The sequence below is a fragment of the Panthera leo genome, chromosome C1 (assembly GCF_018350215.1).
Source record: "Panthera leo isolate Ple1 chromosome C1, P.leo_Ple1_pat1.1, whole genome shotgun sequence".
NCBI classification, from domain to species: Eukaryota; Metazoa; Chordata; class Mammalia; order Carnivora; family Felidae; genus Panthera; species Panthera leo.
The window spans coordinates 27,012,631-27,029,065 of NC_056686.1; the positions used below are offsets into that span (position 1 = coordinate 27,012,631).

Sequence of the window (16,435 nt, forward strand, 5' to 3'; positions counted from 1 at the left end):
TCCCAGAGCACACACTAATGGAGCAGGGCTCAAAAGCCAGGTCTGTCTGGTGTCTGCCCCATGCTCTTTCCTGCTATCATAGACTCCCTGCCTGCAAGCCTATCCTCTTGAATTCCTCAACTTGGCCAATCAGTCCAAGTCAGAAACCCAGAGCCACCGTGCTGCTTCTCTTCCTCATGCATCGTCTTCCAGATGCAGGGAGAGCAAGTATGCTGGCAAACCCTTCCGTGACACGTCCAGCAGCACTCTTGCTAATGTCTTAGCACTGCTTCTGCCCAGCCAAACCCCACCACCTTAGGTCAATCCAGGCAGCCACTTGCCCTGTTCCTGTTCACAGGCTGCCAGCAGAGGTTACAAAGAAAATCCCTGGGGTGCCCGGGTAGCTTGGTGGGTGAAGCATCCGACTTCAGCTCAGGTCATGATCTCATGGTTCATGAGTTCGAGCCCCATGTCTGGCTCTGTGCTGACAGCTCAGAGCTTGGAGCCTGCTTTGGATTCTGTGTCTCCCACTGTCTCTCTTGCCCCTCCCCTGCTAGCACTCTGTCTCTCTCCCTCTCTCAAAAATAAATAAAACCACCCAAAAAAAAAAAGGTCTTATTATCATGCTCTGACCCGGTCAAACTTAAGTGTTAGATTCACCTGGAGAGCATGGAAATTTCAGGCGCCCAGACCTCACTCCAGACCAACTGAATCATAATCCCTGGGGGTGAGGCTCAGGTAATGGCACATTCATAAAAGCTCCAGGTGGTGCTATCAAGTAGCTAGAATTGGGAGCCACCACTCTAACCTCGTGTCTCTAACCTTGGATGAGATCTCAATGCTGCTCAAAGCCAGCATCCTTTGCTGGAACTGCTGTACCTAACCTTTACCATTTTCTTCATGCTGCCCACCTCCTTCCCACCTCCTCAAAGCAGATGGCCTGGCCTCCACTTTCAGAGACAAAACCCAGAACGCTAGTATCAATGCTCTCGAATGCCATCCTGTCTCTAAAATCCATCCTTAACAGCACATTTTCCTGCCCTTCTTCCCATCTCCAGAGAAAATGGCACACCTGTTCTGCCCACAGCCAGTCCCCGAGACCTGCCTCTATTTGGAACCCACCTCCCCAGTCTCCACCTTCTACTTTTCCTCTGCACCTTCCCTGAGTCTATAAAAGTGCTCAAGTATTTCCTGTCTTTAAAAGGTGTTCTTTTGATCTACCTCCCATCTTATTTTCAGCACCAACCTCTTCAAAGAGTGTTTTATTTACCATCTCTGTATCCTCCAACCATGACAGAATTTGCCCTCTGTCCCCAACATCTAAGTAAAATGCTCTCACTGTAGTCCTGACGATCTAATCATAAAGCCAAAACCTGTGTCCTCACCATACTCTTCCTCTGTGGCATCTGAATCCTCTGGCAGCCCCTAGCTGCCAGCCGTCTCTTAACTTCCAGCAGACCACTCCCACCTGCTTTTTCACTCACTTCTCTACTATTGCTTCCTAGTTTCCTTTGCTGGCTCTTTTCTCCTTGCCTCTTCCTTAAATACTGGGGTTCTCCAGAGTGCTGGACATTACCCCCAGTGGGACTCATCTGTCCTTCCAGCTTTGATTCCTGCCTGTATGCAGTGATTCCCTATCTTCGGCTTTTCCTTCTGCCCCAAGTTCCAGCCCATATTTGCCACTGTCTGATGAAATCTCTCTCCATGTAACCCATGAGACACCCTAAATTCAACAGTCAAAACTGTTATCTTTTCTTTGAAACTGGTTCCTTCTGTATCCGTAATCTCAGTTAATGGCATTCACCATCTATCCAGGCATCAAAACCTAAAGCCTCATGTTTGATGCCTCATTCCCCTTCATTCCAAAGAATTACTAAGTCCTGCTGATCTGCCTCTATTTTCTTTTCATTTCTCTCTTCTGTCATTCCATTGCCACTACCTTAACTTAGGTTTATCACTTTTTTACTAAGACTAGTTCAAAAGCTTCCTGGTTGGTTCCCCAGCCTTTAGTGTCTGTCTGTCTCTCTCTCTCTCTCTGTCTCTCTATTTTGGTCTAGCCTCCACACTAGGGGGTCTTCCTTAAAAAAAACCAAAAAAACAAAAACAACATCTAATTTCCTTGCTCCAGAAACAAAACAAACAAAAACTTCACACACATAAAAGAATCTAATTTGAATCCCACCCCCCCCTTCCCAAACTATTAAAACTAAACTCCCTGACTTGCTTATGACTATTCTCCATCTACACAGCCAGTCTTATCTTCCACCATGTCCTGGGCCTGGTAAGTGCTCTGAACCATATGACTTCTTCCAGAGAGAACTCTGTACTTTCATACCACAGGATCATGGCTCATACTTTTCAGCTATTATGAATTTCCTCCTAGTCCTTCTATGCTTGCTCAATGTAAGTTTTACTTCTTCTGGAAGATCTTTGGATCACACCCTGCCCCAACTCCTCTGGAAGAACTCATTGGCCTTGCCTCTGTGTGTCTCCATGACACCCACACATTCTGTCAAATTCACCCTGTACTGATGTTACATACTCATCTTGATTGTTTTCCCTATGAGACTATGGCCTTCAAGATAACGGACCTCTTCTGACCTTGTACCCTGGTACCCTGCTGCAGTATCTAGTACAGACTATGTGACCTGTACTAGAAGAGAAAATTTCATTAAAGAAATGGACACCATGAGTGGTTCTTGGTCAGAGAGCCCACCCTTCTCTATCTACCCACACTATTTCTTAGCTCAATCAACAAGCCCAGGGGGCCCCTGGTCTTTCCTTTTCTCCCCCCATTCATTGCCCAGCTACCTCTGCTCCGTGTACGGCTGAATCTTTTGCACAATGATGTCGGAATCCAGCACCCCCAGGAGGACCCCAATCTGGCGGATGAACATCCCCTTCAGCCTCTCAGTTAGCTGACTGACGTTGACATCCAAGATGATCTCCACCAGGTTGTTTTTCCTGGGATCTGGAAAGCATGTGGATCAGTCATGGCTTTGAAAGTAGGAGAGTTAACACAGACCTGCCATTGTGTGTCTGTTCTGGCACAGGAGAAAAAGTAGTGAGAGCATTCAGGAATGCAACTGACCTCCTGCAAATGGAAAGGGACCATACTGAATTGCTACTAATGCGGTCTGGGGCTGGTGTGGAGAGCTCTATACCAACCTGAAAATTACCACACGTGTGCTGGGGATCAGGCCATAACAGGGAGGCTAGGGGTTTGGTGAAGGGAGTGGGAAAGAAGAACACTCTGAGGTCTGTTCTCAAAGCTTCTGCCCAGCTGGCTTTGCTGAGCTCTCCAGGCCAAGTGGGGGATATGTGCAATCTCTCCTGATCTGTGTCTGACTTTCAGTGCCTTGCTGTGCTCTGTCTACAACAATGGGAGGGAAAATGTCCATCTCAACAATCTTATTGATCCTGGAAATGCATCAGCCCTACAGGTTTGAAAACAGTAAACAAAAAATTTCCAGGCAGCCAAGAAACAAGGACTTCACCTTAGAGCAATATCACAGCTGCACAATATTTTTACAGCTCTAGAACTGTGAGACCACTGTCCTTCATTTCTGTGTCCTAGAGGCTGTGCTACACTTGGAAGTTAAGTGATTAATCACAATACCTTATTCCCATAATTGGATGCACCATTTGCCTGTTTTGATGTATCATTTACATAATTAGTAGACTATCTGTGATCTGATTTTAAACACAGAAGAGACTTTATAGTGTCTTGGCTGTTGTCCTTCATAGAGGTAGGACAAGGACTGGAAGACCTGCCAAGATCCTTTCCCATCTAAGATACCTGTACATGAGCTTGGCCTATATAAACAAGAGTAGATTTAAAGTTAATACCTTCGTATCAGATGCTCAGGAATTTATAAAGCTCTACCCCGCCCCACACTCATTTCCTCCCTAATACTAATTAATCTAGCCTCAAAGCAAAATAAAAATACAGTTCTACGGAAGAAAGAAATTTTATCTCTATAAATCTGAAAAATGTAAAGGACATCAGTTACTTCACCTTCCTTGGATTGTCAGATAAAGCCTGAGGCTCAACTTATAAAAATAAATTGTTTTCTGCAGCTGTGTGCTGATGAGGCATCATGACTCAAGTTATTTCTCTGCTCAGATTCCCGAAGCACCCAGAGCCCTCTCTCATCTGTCACGTGATGAGTAGGCAGTGCTGGACTAGGGGCACAAAGGCCTGGCTCTGACACAACTGCTGTGTGACGCTGAGCAAGCCCTGCCCTCTCTGGAGTTTCAGTTTCTCCATCTGAGAGGAGTTGGGGAGCAGGGATCCACACTCACTCCTGTATGGGTAGGAGGGATACTGCTGGAAAGAGTCTCCACGGATTTTTCAGCTTGGGGTTTCTAGAGTGTTTAGAAGCTGGCTTTGCCACTTGGCTCTGTTCTTGCTGGGCAGAAGGGGTCCCAGGACTGAGGTCCTGCTGGGCTGAGCTGGCAGTCCCACCCAGTCCCAGCGCCAGATGAACTCACCAGGCTTCACCTCCACGGTGGTCCGGTCTGTGTCACTTTCCCCCTTCGCATCAGTCACATGCAGGTGAAATGTGTAGGTGCCCTCAACCAGGTTGGAAAGAAAGAGGATCGGGTGGTGGTCAGAGTGATTCAGCACCTCCTATGGAGTTGAACAACATGGCTACGTTGCAGAGCAAGACCACACTCCTTTCTTGGGGTCAGGTACTGCTTCTGTTAGGACTAGGCACCCTCTGGGAAGCTCCTGCTTTGTAACATCTCTGAAGCCCACAGCTGCCAAGATCAGGGCAGAGGAACATATTCTGTGCCATACTAACTTGCAGAGTGACCCTAGGAAAGTCATTCAGGATCCTTGGATTTCAGAGGGCAATCCAGGTTTGACACAAGACCCCTTGGTTAAAACAGATACTGGAATGAATGTTTGGCTCAGCCTCCTCTCCCCATCTCACCACCTTGACCCCATATAGCTCTCTAGTTCCTGGCACTTACCCCTGCCGCTGGGCTCCCCTCATCTCGGGTCCAGAGGTAGCTGACTATTGCCTTATCATCTGAGGACTTGGAGCCATCCAGTTCTGCTGTGTCCGTGGGCAAGGTAATCACCACACTCCCAGTTATCTTGGCTACAGGTGGTTTGTTCATTTCTAACCAAAGAGACATCAATGAAATGACATAACATTCTGGAAAAGAAAGAATGCTTCTTCATGATGCTAATGGGGAAATTAACATCAAAAGCATTTTAAGGGGCACCTGGGTAGCTTACTTGGTTAAGCATCCGACTCATGGTTTCAGCTCAGGTAATGATTTCACGGTTCGTGAGATTGAGCCCCACATCGAGCCTGTCATGGAGTCTGCTTGGGATTCTCTCTCTGTCTTTCTCTGTCCCTCCCCACTCATGCTCTCTCTCTCTCTCAAGATAAATAAACTTAAAAAAAAAAAAAGCATCTTAAATGGAGAACTGTTTTAATTGCCTATCCATGCCAGCAACTAACAGTATAGTAGACTTTTTTGACAATAAACCAACTTTTAGTTAGTTGGGGGTTAGGACCCAGTGAAGACCAGGCTTCAGTTCCCCTCTCTCCATGCTAAATAAAACCCAGGCAGAGCCAGAGAGCTCATGATTAATAGTATAAATTTGAAGCCACCAGTGTCACAGGTCCTGAGACTCCAGTCCCGCCCAAAGTGACATTCTTCTGACACCATACAGCAGAGGGAACAAGCATAGTTTTCTCCTGTGTCCTCCTAGCAGCTTCCCCTGGAAGGATTCCATCTCTTTGGGAAGCGCATGATGATTGGAAACCAAGGCCCAAACTGGTTTAAAGACCTGGAGGTTAGGTTTCATGCTGCTGATACCACAAATTCTCTTTACAGTATGGCCTAAAATGGTATTTTCTGAACATCTTCTTTTATTCTTTCCTTAATACTCTAATAGAGAAAAAGGAAAAAAAGACCTCTCTTCTCCTGCGCCACCCCCGCCCCCCCGCCCCCCGCAGCTTTGTTTCCTCAGGTGTGTATTCTCTACTGAGCTCAAGATATTGTAGCTGGAGGCCACCTGCGCATCTCCCATCAGCTTACAGCCCTCTCCCAAGGCCATCACGGGTCATGTGCCTGCAAACCAGAGCAAGCCAATCAATGCTCGCCTCAAGTTGGCCTCAGCTGGCTCACAGGAGGAGCAGAGCAAACTACAGTGCAGGCCAGTCATTCTAAGGTCTGACAGCAGGTGTCACTGCAGCTAGCAGGAGAGTCACAGAAAACCCAGGTCTCAGCAGCAGAGGCAAAATAAAAATGCAAAGGAAAAAAACCTAATTCTTTCCCTATTCAATTGAGAAGGAAGGCAGGGGAAGGGGGACAAGAAATTAAAATTCACCTTATAGGCACTCCCAATTAAAGGTTGTTTTAGAAAAGCACATAACAGGAGCCCCTGGGTGGCTCGGTCAGTTAAGCTTCCAACATCAGCTCAGGTCATGATCTCACGATTTGTGAGCTCGAGCCCTACATCGGGCTCTCTGCTGTCAGCACAGAGCCTGCTTCGGATCCTCTGTCTCCCCCTCTCTCTCTGCCCCTCCTCCCCTATCTCTTAAAAATAAACATTAAAAAGAAAAAAAGTTCATAACAGCTGCCCTTTCCCCCAACTTATCCCCCACCCCTCGTCTCTCACCAATTTCTGCAGCCAAAAAAGAGATGCCTGATTCCTCAGTTATCTCACCCAGAGGCTGCACCAACCCAAGACAGAGAGGTACCTTCTTTGACAATGACATTCACAGAACTCTGGCTTTGCAGGTTCCTCTCATCTTTGACGGTCAAGGTGAACACGTAGGTTCCTACTTGTAGCCCTGTCACAGTGGCGACACTGCTGTTAGCATTCTCGAGCTGCACCCCGTCGGGTCCCCTGGACAAAGATGGAAACCAAAGGGTAGAGTTGTACCTGTCTGCTGTTCTTCCATCCCTGACTCAGCAGGAGCAGACAATTACTGCCTCAGCTGATGCACAAACTATTGTTTCCCAGACCTTGCGAGGACATGTTTAAAAATATTACATCTGGACAGAGTGTCATTTGGCACCAAAATACAGCTACCTGCTGATCAGAAAATTCCATTCACCAGCTTTCAAACACATCTAGCCTTATCCTTTTTATGAGTTTCTAGAACATTCAAACTCTGCTGTTCCAGTTTGTAAAAGGAAGAAAGCGCTCTGAGCAGGTCCCTGATCAAAAGAACGATTTCAGAGTGATGTTTCTGAAAAGCATTTCTGGCCCAGTAGTTGGTTCAGCTCTTGCCAGCAAAGAAGCAAAATGCGTTTCTTAATCATATGCCAAACTCCCTCCCACTGAAAAGTCAAGGAAAGGAAATGGGCCAAAGCTGCAGAGGAACTCTCAGCAAAACCATCCTCTTCTTAGCAGCTCTGAAGCAGAGCTCCCAGACAGGGGCCACAGAGGCCCCAGGACACCCTGCATCCTTCTTTCTCCCCTGTGGCCTCACATAGCAGCCTGCAGCCAGAGAGTGAGCTCTGTGCCAACATCCAGGCACAACTCTGCACATACCAGAGAGCCCTTCTGTTCAAGGAGCAGAACGCCCCAGAGAGCTTTGTTTAAAATTAAGAGATGACCAGAGAAATCTGCAGTCTTCCAGGTTTTTGCTTTATTTTGCTGTTTAAACATATAATCTCTGGCCCTAGTCATCCCTCCTGAAACAGACTCTCCTCTAAGAAGCTACTCTAAGCACTATTTCTGCTATACGATTTCTACTCAAATGAAGGTTTATCAGCTGTCTTTAACAGTTACGACACAAACACACTGGGCTGAGGAGGATTAGGTTCTCCACAATAGACAAGAGCTGAGGAAATGAATTTCTAGAATCCAACTCACCAATTGTAAAGTCCAGTGGTTTCTATAGTCAAATTATAGCCCCTTCCCACCCATTTTGAATGCCCTAGTCACCAACAAAAACAAAAACAAAAACAACTCAGTCTGTCCTTAGTTGCTACCTTTAGAAACTAAGAATGCTTTTTAACTCTTCCTTGGAATTCCTTTGCTTTCTGTGGGATCCTGCATACAATCTGAGTTCCATTTGTTATGGTTTAAAGGAGCTGAAAGAAACTGTGAGAACCAGAAATGGTTCGATTAGGTAATTCCAGCTTAATTAGTATTATTTTGGTTAGTGCCTTTGGCCTCTCACTAACATAATTGGTAAATGATGTCTTTAAGGAAACAATAACAGAGTAATGCTTTCATTGTGCAGATGAATTTTCAGTTCTCTTTAATAGCTGCTCTGCCCTATCCACACTGCCAGCCTTACCCAGTTAATTTTGAGCAACAGTATTTTTCTGCTCCATTACCCCTTCCATCCCGCCTCTCAAGTGTAATTAAACTATGCATTTCGGCAGATGGATTGTACCTGTAAAAGCACCAGGACCACAAAGTACTAACTGGGGACTAGATGATGATAAGCATACTTTTTTCTTACAAAAATTATGTTATATCATTTTCTTAAGAGTTAGTTTAGATTGTTAACGTTTCTTTCTCAGTCACCAAGCCACCCCCGTTGCCCCCTTGGATAAGCCAGTAAGAACAAGTAAACTCTTAAAAGCAAGTGACATTTTGTTCTTCAAAGGTCTGGAGACTGCATAAATAAGGGTTTTGTGTCAATACTCACTGTGTTTTCTCCCAGAGATATGAGATAATTTTCTGATCATCTGAGCTTTTGCTGCCATCCAGGGTTGTGCTGTCCACAGGAAGGGTCAGCTCCTTATCCGGGCCTGCATCTGCTTGTGGAGGCTTGTTGTTTTCTAGAAGACAGAGACACAGAGGTCAAAAGAAGGTAGTTTGGCTGGGAAAAGAGAGGAGCCACTGGGACATATGTTCTGGAAGCCATCAGGACTCTGCCTCTCTGCCCAGAGAACAATCAGATATTGTGGGTCAGGGAGCTCATGATGAATATAAGACTGAAAGACATAAAACTATTCTGAAAGAACACGGCAGAACATAACAAAGTTGTAATGCCATGCTAAATTTGAAATGTAATACTATGGGAGTTCAAATGAAAGAGTCTGAGTGATAAAGATAGGGCTTTCTTGAGGAAGTGGGCTTTAAGCTATCCCTTACAGGACGTGGTAGGTTTTGGGATAACAGAGACTCTATCTGCTAGGTCCCCTCGAAGGCACGATGACTAGCCAAAGGCAAGGGCACAAGCTGAGGCTGTGAAGTACTCTTTCTCTCTAGCTCTGAAGAAAGCACTTGGAACGGACAAGTGAAGTTGCCAGGGTCCCCGTGGACTGGTGCCTCCCACTACTGCTGTGTAGCTCAGAACCCAAACCCTCTTCTCCCCTATGGTTCAAAGGACCAGCCAACAGAGGAGTCTGCGCTACAAGGTTGGAACTTACCAGGCTGCACAATAACAGTCACTTGAGCAGTGGCCTGCTGTCCTATCGTGTCAGTCACTGTGAGCTGGTAAGTGTAGTCTCCTTCTTGCATGGCAGAGAGCTGCAGGGTTGGTGTTCTAACACCCTGGATGTATAAATACAGACAAGTGGAAAAGCAGACTCCCAGAATCACAACATCATACAGTAAGTCCTACTCTGGTCTAAATGATGCACCCAGTTCTCTAAAGCTAGTGAGTGCAGCATCAAACACTGTGGGACATCCTGTTGAAAGTAAAAGGTTCCCGTTTCAAGGGAACAACCTTCCCTGACAGCAGCACTTTCAAATAAAGTCAGAGCTCTCCCCAGAGAAAGGAGTACAGGAAACTGTGCACAGATAACCAAGATCATCAGTCTTTATGACCCAAGCCAGAAAGAAGGCCATGAGCATATAATAAAACAACATGCTTTTAAAACCATGTTCTTCCTGCTGAGGCCACTCAGTCATCAGAACAAAGCTGCCTCAGTAAAACATGGCAACTCAAGAGGTTATGCAATGCCATGCTGTCCCCTTGCAGGTTCATGCAGATGCTGCAGCAGCAGAGAAACCGAACATCATATCTAAACAAAAGCCAGGTGAAATGTGAGCTTTAAGTCATGCCTCCGATTTGGAAACACAGTGTCAGAAGGAACATTATACCCAATTTAGGGCAATGCAGGAACTTCCTCTAGAAGAGTGAGCAAAACCTGGCAGCCTCTGGGCTGAATCTAGCTTGCAGGCGTTGTGTTTGGCCTGCAGTGTCTTAGAAGTTGGAAATTTTCTTTTTTTTAAATTTTTTTAAGATTTTATTTTTAAGCAATCTGTACACTGAATGTGGGGCTCAAACTCACAACCCCAAGGCCAAGAGTCCCATACTTCAGTGACAGCAGCCAGCCAAGCACCCCGAAAGTTGGAAATTTCCACATAAAGGTCTAGGATTCCATTTTCTCTTGAAACGCTGGCCTATCTAGGAATATATGAGAGCGTATTTCCATGTGGCAACAACCAGCTGGACCTGAGGCACAGACGGCCACCTCAGTCAGGGGTTATGTTGTATGATTAGCCAAAGGCCCTATTCAGTTTTATTTACTTACGTTACCTGCCTGGTGACAGATCTAGTCTCTTCTTAAATATCTCCCGAGAGAAGATGCTCACCATCTAGCCAGGCGGGCTACTCCAATCTGTGGCAGAGCTCATTAAGATCTGCGCCCTTGTAGCATCAGAGTAGACTGACTCTCTGGAACTGTTCTAGAACAGCTCCCCTTTTTCATCTCATCTTTTTCTCTAATACTAAACACTAAAGACAAAGATTTTGCTAATGTGTTCATTGAAGGCCCCTTAAACTTTCTAAGTTTTTTTTTTTTTAATTCCAACCTTCAATGTTCTATATAAATCTGACTTTGGTAATTACAATGGGGCAAAAAGAAGCCTCCGTAGGGCAGCCAGCCTAGGAGCTCTGACTCCCCTGGGCAAGAGAAGGCAGAAGCCGCTCCCTCCTACCTGCATCTCCACCACTTTCCCCTTGCTGCTTGGGCTGAGTGACCACTCATAGCTGGTGATGCCATGATCATCGGTGCTCTGGTTCCCAAAGAGGATGATGGAGTTTTGGGGCAGGGTGATCACTTGGTTGGGGCCCGCATTGGCCACAGGGGGATAATCCACGGCTTTGTTCACTGTCAGGCTCGCAGTGGTAGAGCTGGTTGCTCCATCAGAGTCTACTACAGTCAAGCTATCAGGGCAGAGAAAGCAGTGCAGTCAGGGATGGGCTTACGGAAGAGGAATGTATCTGAGAAGACTGAAAATTGAGGCTAAGAAATACCAAGGCAGCAAGGGTACCAAATGGTAACCAAATCTTTACCCATTCTTCTTGGAAAGACAGAATAATACTAAATGCTAACACTGACTGAGTGCCAGGCACTGTTCCAGGTGCTTTCTATCTCACTAAATCCTCACAATAGCTCTATGAAGCACTATCCTCATTTTACTCCTCACATAGACAAGGAGACTGAGGCAGAGAGAGTCAGGACCTGAATCCAGGCAGTATGTCACCAGCACTGTTTTGGCCCACTGCCCACACTGTGTGTTCTGTGTGCACGGGCCTTCACGAGCATTGTCTGGTCTGGCCCACACAACAACGGTAAAGAGCAGGCATCCTTAATCTCACTTTACGGGAAGCTGAGAGAGGCTGAGTCATCTCCCCAGGACTATACAGTGGGCTAAGGTGCAAGCCCAGTTCTGTGACTCCAAAGCCCAGAAACCAAGCTTTAAGAACAGATAATCCCTTACAGGTGTGCTGTTTTGAAGGGACACATGCACCCCCGTGTTTATAGCAGCACTATCAACAATAGCCAAAGTATGGAAAGAGCCCAAATGTCCATCGATGGATGAATGGATAAAGAAGATGTGGTATATATACACAAGAAGTACTACTCGGCAATCAGAAAGAATGAAATCTTGCCTTTGCAACTATGTGAATGGAACTGGAGGGTATTATGCTAAGTGAAATTAGTCAGAGAAAGACAAAAATCATGACTTCACTCATATGAGGACTTTAAGAGACAAAACAGATGAACATAAGGGAAGGGAAACAAAAATAATATAAAAACAGGGAGGGGGACAAAACATAAGAGACTCAAATATGGAGAACAAACAGGGTTACTAGAGGGGTGGGGGAGGGGGGATGGGCTAAATGGGGAAGGGGCATTAAGGAATCTACTCCTGAAATTATTGTTGCACTATATGCTAATTTGGATGTAAATTTTAAAAAATAAAATTAAAAAAAAAATTAAAAAATAAATAATAAATAAATAAATAAAAAGAACAGATAATCCCTGGCCCCTGAAGCTGTGGGGCTTAGAGGCATCCCAGTAAGTAGAGCAAGCTGACTGCAGCAGGCCCTCCTCTGTGCACACATTACAAGAAGGGGTGCCCCGGGCGGACAACCTCGAGGATGGACCAGGAGGGCTGGCTCTGGCAAGACAGGCGCCCGAGATGCAAATGAATTCTCCTACGCGACAGCCCCACAGTTTGTGCCAGTGTGAAATAGGATTTGCAAGAGAAAAAAAAAATGTTCATTTATAAGAGCAGGCTTTTACCTAAATGATGCCTTCCAGCTGAACAGCCTAAAGCTTCTCTTGCCACCTCCAAATGTGAGCATAAGCAAGCAAGGAGGTTTGGGTTCCTTCCATTTTGCTGACAGAAAGAGGAAAAGCATCGAAAAGACATGTCGTTTGTTTAAATCTCACTGCCAGCCACAGACAGGGCCAGACACCTGTGGGGCTATGTCCCACAGCCTCACCTTCTACCCATGGCCTGAAGGGGAGTTTTGGTATTAGAGGCTTTTAGAAGAAGAGCACAAAAACATCAGACAAACAGACATGTGCAAATCAACAAACATCTCAAAAAAGAAAAATCCACAGAATCTTTCCTCTTTTTCCAGTTTCCTTGTTGTTTTCACATTTTTTTTGTTTTGTTTTGTTTTTAAACATATCCCATTTGTCTCCTATTTCAGAACAAAAGTAAGTTACAGACAAATGGCAAAGGGCAGCTACCCGTTATTCTTTCACCTCAAACAGTCCCGGGCTTCCATGCAAGGATACTGGACCCAATTAGCAGCTGACTACAGGGCCGGGGAAAGAGGCCCCTACCATATGAACATAGGGGAGAAGGAAAGGTGAGTGGAACCAAACAGACTGGATCTTAATGCTAATCAAACCCTCATCATTTCACAGATTGAAGGTTAGAAAAAAAAGAATCACCCCCAATACTGCATCCACCCAAATACAGTGGTTAAAAGTGCAGACCTGAGTCCTACTGCCTGTGTGACCCTGGGCAAGTTACTTAACTTCTCTGTGCCTAAATTTCCTAATCTACAAAATAATAGGATTAAATGAGCTACTGCATGGGAAGAGCTCAGAACAGTACTCACGATAATTGTTCAATAGTAGCTATTATTGTTACTTTTTTAAAAAGATCAACCTGGCCCAAGCTAAATTTCATAAATGCTAAAGCTCCTATATTAGAAATCTAAGGTAAAAACCAACTCACATTTTCATTTTAAGCCAATGAGAAGGTTCCAACCCTGTTGAGTGGCAGCTGCCTTTCAATCATCTGGTCTTGAGTCAATGAGAGTGCTAAGTCCTATTTATTTACATGGCAGGTGTTGTGCTAGGACATTTATCACTGTGCCTCTGGTAGTGTCTAAAACTTGACTCATCGCAGATCCAGTGGGGAAGACAGACACCCATGAATGAACTATTGCACCACGGTAGGTGCCACATAGAGGCACCAAATGCAACAGTTCCGGGGAGAGACATATTCTCTCCTCTTGGAGGAGTCTCAGGACTCGTAGAAAACTGAGCAGGTCGCTAAGGATAGGCAGAACTCCAACAGATTGAGTAGAGCATTCAATGAACCATAAACAAAATATGTACAGGTCAACTCAAGGAGTGGAACAGAATGAGCCCTGACCTGAGGGTTAGAGAACCTAGCTGAAACGTGTGACCCTAGAGAAGTTAGTAAATACACTGAGCCTCATTTTTCTCAGATGTAAAATGAGGATGGTATCATGTACATACAATGTTTGTATGATACTCACAAGTGCTCTGTAACATACAAGAAGTCTTGCAAACATAAAGAGGATGACTCTAGAGTCAGCCTCACACTCTTATTAATAACATCCTATAAAGTCGACACTAGTTCCCAGGACTATCTTTGAATCAAATTCTCTCAAAACGCCCCAAAAGATAAAGATCCTAGAAATCATATTGAAATAAAACACTAGTCAAAAGTAAAGATTTTGAGATCTCATAAGTTGAGGGAACATTTACCAAAGGGAAGGGACAAGATAGGAGTAGGTAGGTTCCTTCTAGATTTTTCCTGAGAAAAGGCAAAGGAAGGTGAGCCGTTTCATTTAATGACAGAAATCCTAAAAAAAAATGTTTGGAGATGTGCCAGGTGCAGCTTTGAGAAGGGTTAACTGTGGTGGGTCTTGATCTACTATGCAAGAACATCTGCCCTAAAAACTTATCATTGGTGTGACCACAATCACCACAGGACTAAGAGAACTAATTGAGCCGAAGGCTGTATCATCAACTAAATCTACAATGACTTTGATATCCGTCAGAGTTACTCCTAGAGGAACATAAAACCCACAAGGGAAAAACACAGCCTAAGGTAAACTTGAAGGATCCTAATTTACCTGAAAGTGTAGTTCCCAGGGACGAGCTTACTTAGTTTTAATATGGCCGTATCTTCAGAAATCTTCTCTTCTCTCAGAGGTCCCTTAAGTTCTTCCCAATGGTATTGGACGATTTTATCATCATCAGTGCTTTCTTGACCATAAAGAAACATCAGTTACAACATGAAAGCACTGGGTCTCAGCACTTATCCAGCTTACACAAACTAGGGCAACTACCCAGAGATGTGAGGCTACGAAAGCTTCATGAAATTACAAACTATCTCTCCAGAGTGTTTCTTCCCTAGGAGTATTGGGTCAGTCTGCCTCTCTATGAATACTCCACTGCGTAGTTATCCAAGGTCTCCAACACAGGCAATCTCTGGTTAAAATGCTACTGTATGAAAAAAGGAAAATCAAAAATTCTCAAACGCGTGAAAAGATACTCAGCCTCACTTAAAATAAGAGAAATGCACATTTAAATTACACTTCAAGTACTATATTTTTTACCTACCCGACTGGTAAAAGACCAAAGTTTCATAACACATATTATGGGTAAAGGTGTGGGGCAAAGCCCTCTCGCAAGTCATGGTGGATTTATGAGATACACCCTCTCCATAAAGAGTAATTTAGCACAATTTATCTTTGCCCTTGCAGTTCCTCTTTGAGGAATCTATCCTACAGGTATATTTGCACATGTGTTAAATGTCACGCTTACAAGACTATTTATGGCAACGTTCTTTGTAATAACAAAAGACCAAAAATAACCTAATGGTCATCAACAGAGATTGAATGAAAACAAGTATATAGCCATACGACGACATTATACAGCCATGTAATGGAAGGCTATGTAATCATTAAGAGAAAAAAAAAATGAAACACTATTTCATGTACTGACTCAAAAAATTCTCCAACCTACAGAAACAAACATTGTACATAAAAGTGTGTATTATGTGCTATCGTAAAGACTGTATATGTATTTTCATACATATGCACAGAATGCCTCTAGAAAGACCATAAAATAATACCGTTGATAGTCTGGAGGAAAACTGGACAGTTGGGAGACAAGGATGGTAGTTACTCTTCTCTTTATGCTTTTACTTACAATTTAACACTGACCTATTAAAAAATATAAAGTAAAATGGTACTATGTGAACCCTCTGTACTTCTCTCATAAGTGCTTCTTCTTGTGCTCCCTTCTCTCTTTGCCTGCTGTTCTTCTACCCTCCTCTTCTCGCCAGTAACATAATGAAATGTTTAACCTTGCTAGAGATTCTTCTGCTAGTGCTCTGACTGCATCCGCCAAAAGCCGCTATTGGTGCCAAGACAATCAGTGTAATGGGGCCTTAAGAGGTCTCTAAGGAAACCAAGCAAACTCTGGTGAGATGGCAGGCCTGAAACCTCTTTCACATGCAGCCAGGACGAGTGGCAGAGATCCCAGAGTCTTCTCATGTCATCCACCAGGGGACACTACTCTGAAGGGTACAATGTTAACGAGCCAGGCCGGGGCATGGAGCACATTCTGCGAGTCTCTCCAGGAGGAGGCTGACAAGAGCCTTGTTAGGCAGTGAGGGCTTGGGGAGAGCTCCTCAGTCAAGACCCTCAGTTACTTACCTTGCTATGAGAGGAGGGAGCTTTGTTTCCATAGCTAAAAATGGTGACTCTATCTTAGCAAATTTGAAAACCAGGAAGTTTCATACTAAGATAATGCTAAGTATATGCTTAATTCCACTTTCTTACCATCTCAAGAGAGCAGAAGTATTACTTCAAACAAGCCACATGCGGATTTTAAATGGGGTCTGTCTTGTTTTTTACTTCCTAATCATTTGCTTGAGATGGGTAGTCCTCCCATAACATGGTCAAGAAGATGGGCCTATACAGAATGTGGACACAGTTGG

At 44.6% G+C, this 16,435-nt stretch overlaps 1 protein-coding gene across 5 annotated transcripts in view; it reads right to left on the reverse strand.

The window, feature by feature from the left end:
• Window positions 1–16,435, reverse strand: part of KIAA0319L (KIAA0319 like) — a 94,903-nt gene that overhangs the window by 11,515 nt on the left and 66,953 nt on the right. For all 5 annotated transcript variants that reach the window (XM_042951241.1, XM_042951239.1, XM_042951240.1 and 2 more), the window contains 8 exons: window positions 14,562–14,694; window positions 10,862–11,090; window positions 9,346–9,469; window positions 8,619–8,751; window positions 6,708–6,856; window positions 4,960–5,111; window positions 4,474–4,612; window positions 2,791–2,950 (listed from right to left, as the gene is read on the reverse strand). In XM_042951241.1, coding sequence (XP_042807175.1) covers window positions 2,791–2,950; window positions 4,474–4,612; window positions 4,960–5,111; window positions 6,708–6,856; window positions 8,619–8,751; window positions 9,346–9,469; window positions 10,862–11,090; window positions 14,562–14,694 — 1,219 coding nt within the window. The remainder of the gene's footprint in view (window positions 1–2,790; window positions 2,951–4,473; window positions 4,613–4,959; window positions 5,112–6,707; window positions 6,857–8,618; window positions 8,752–9,345; window positions 9,470–10,861; window positions 11,091–14,561; window positions 14,695–16,435) is intronic.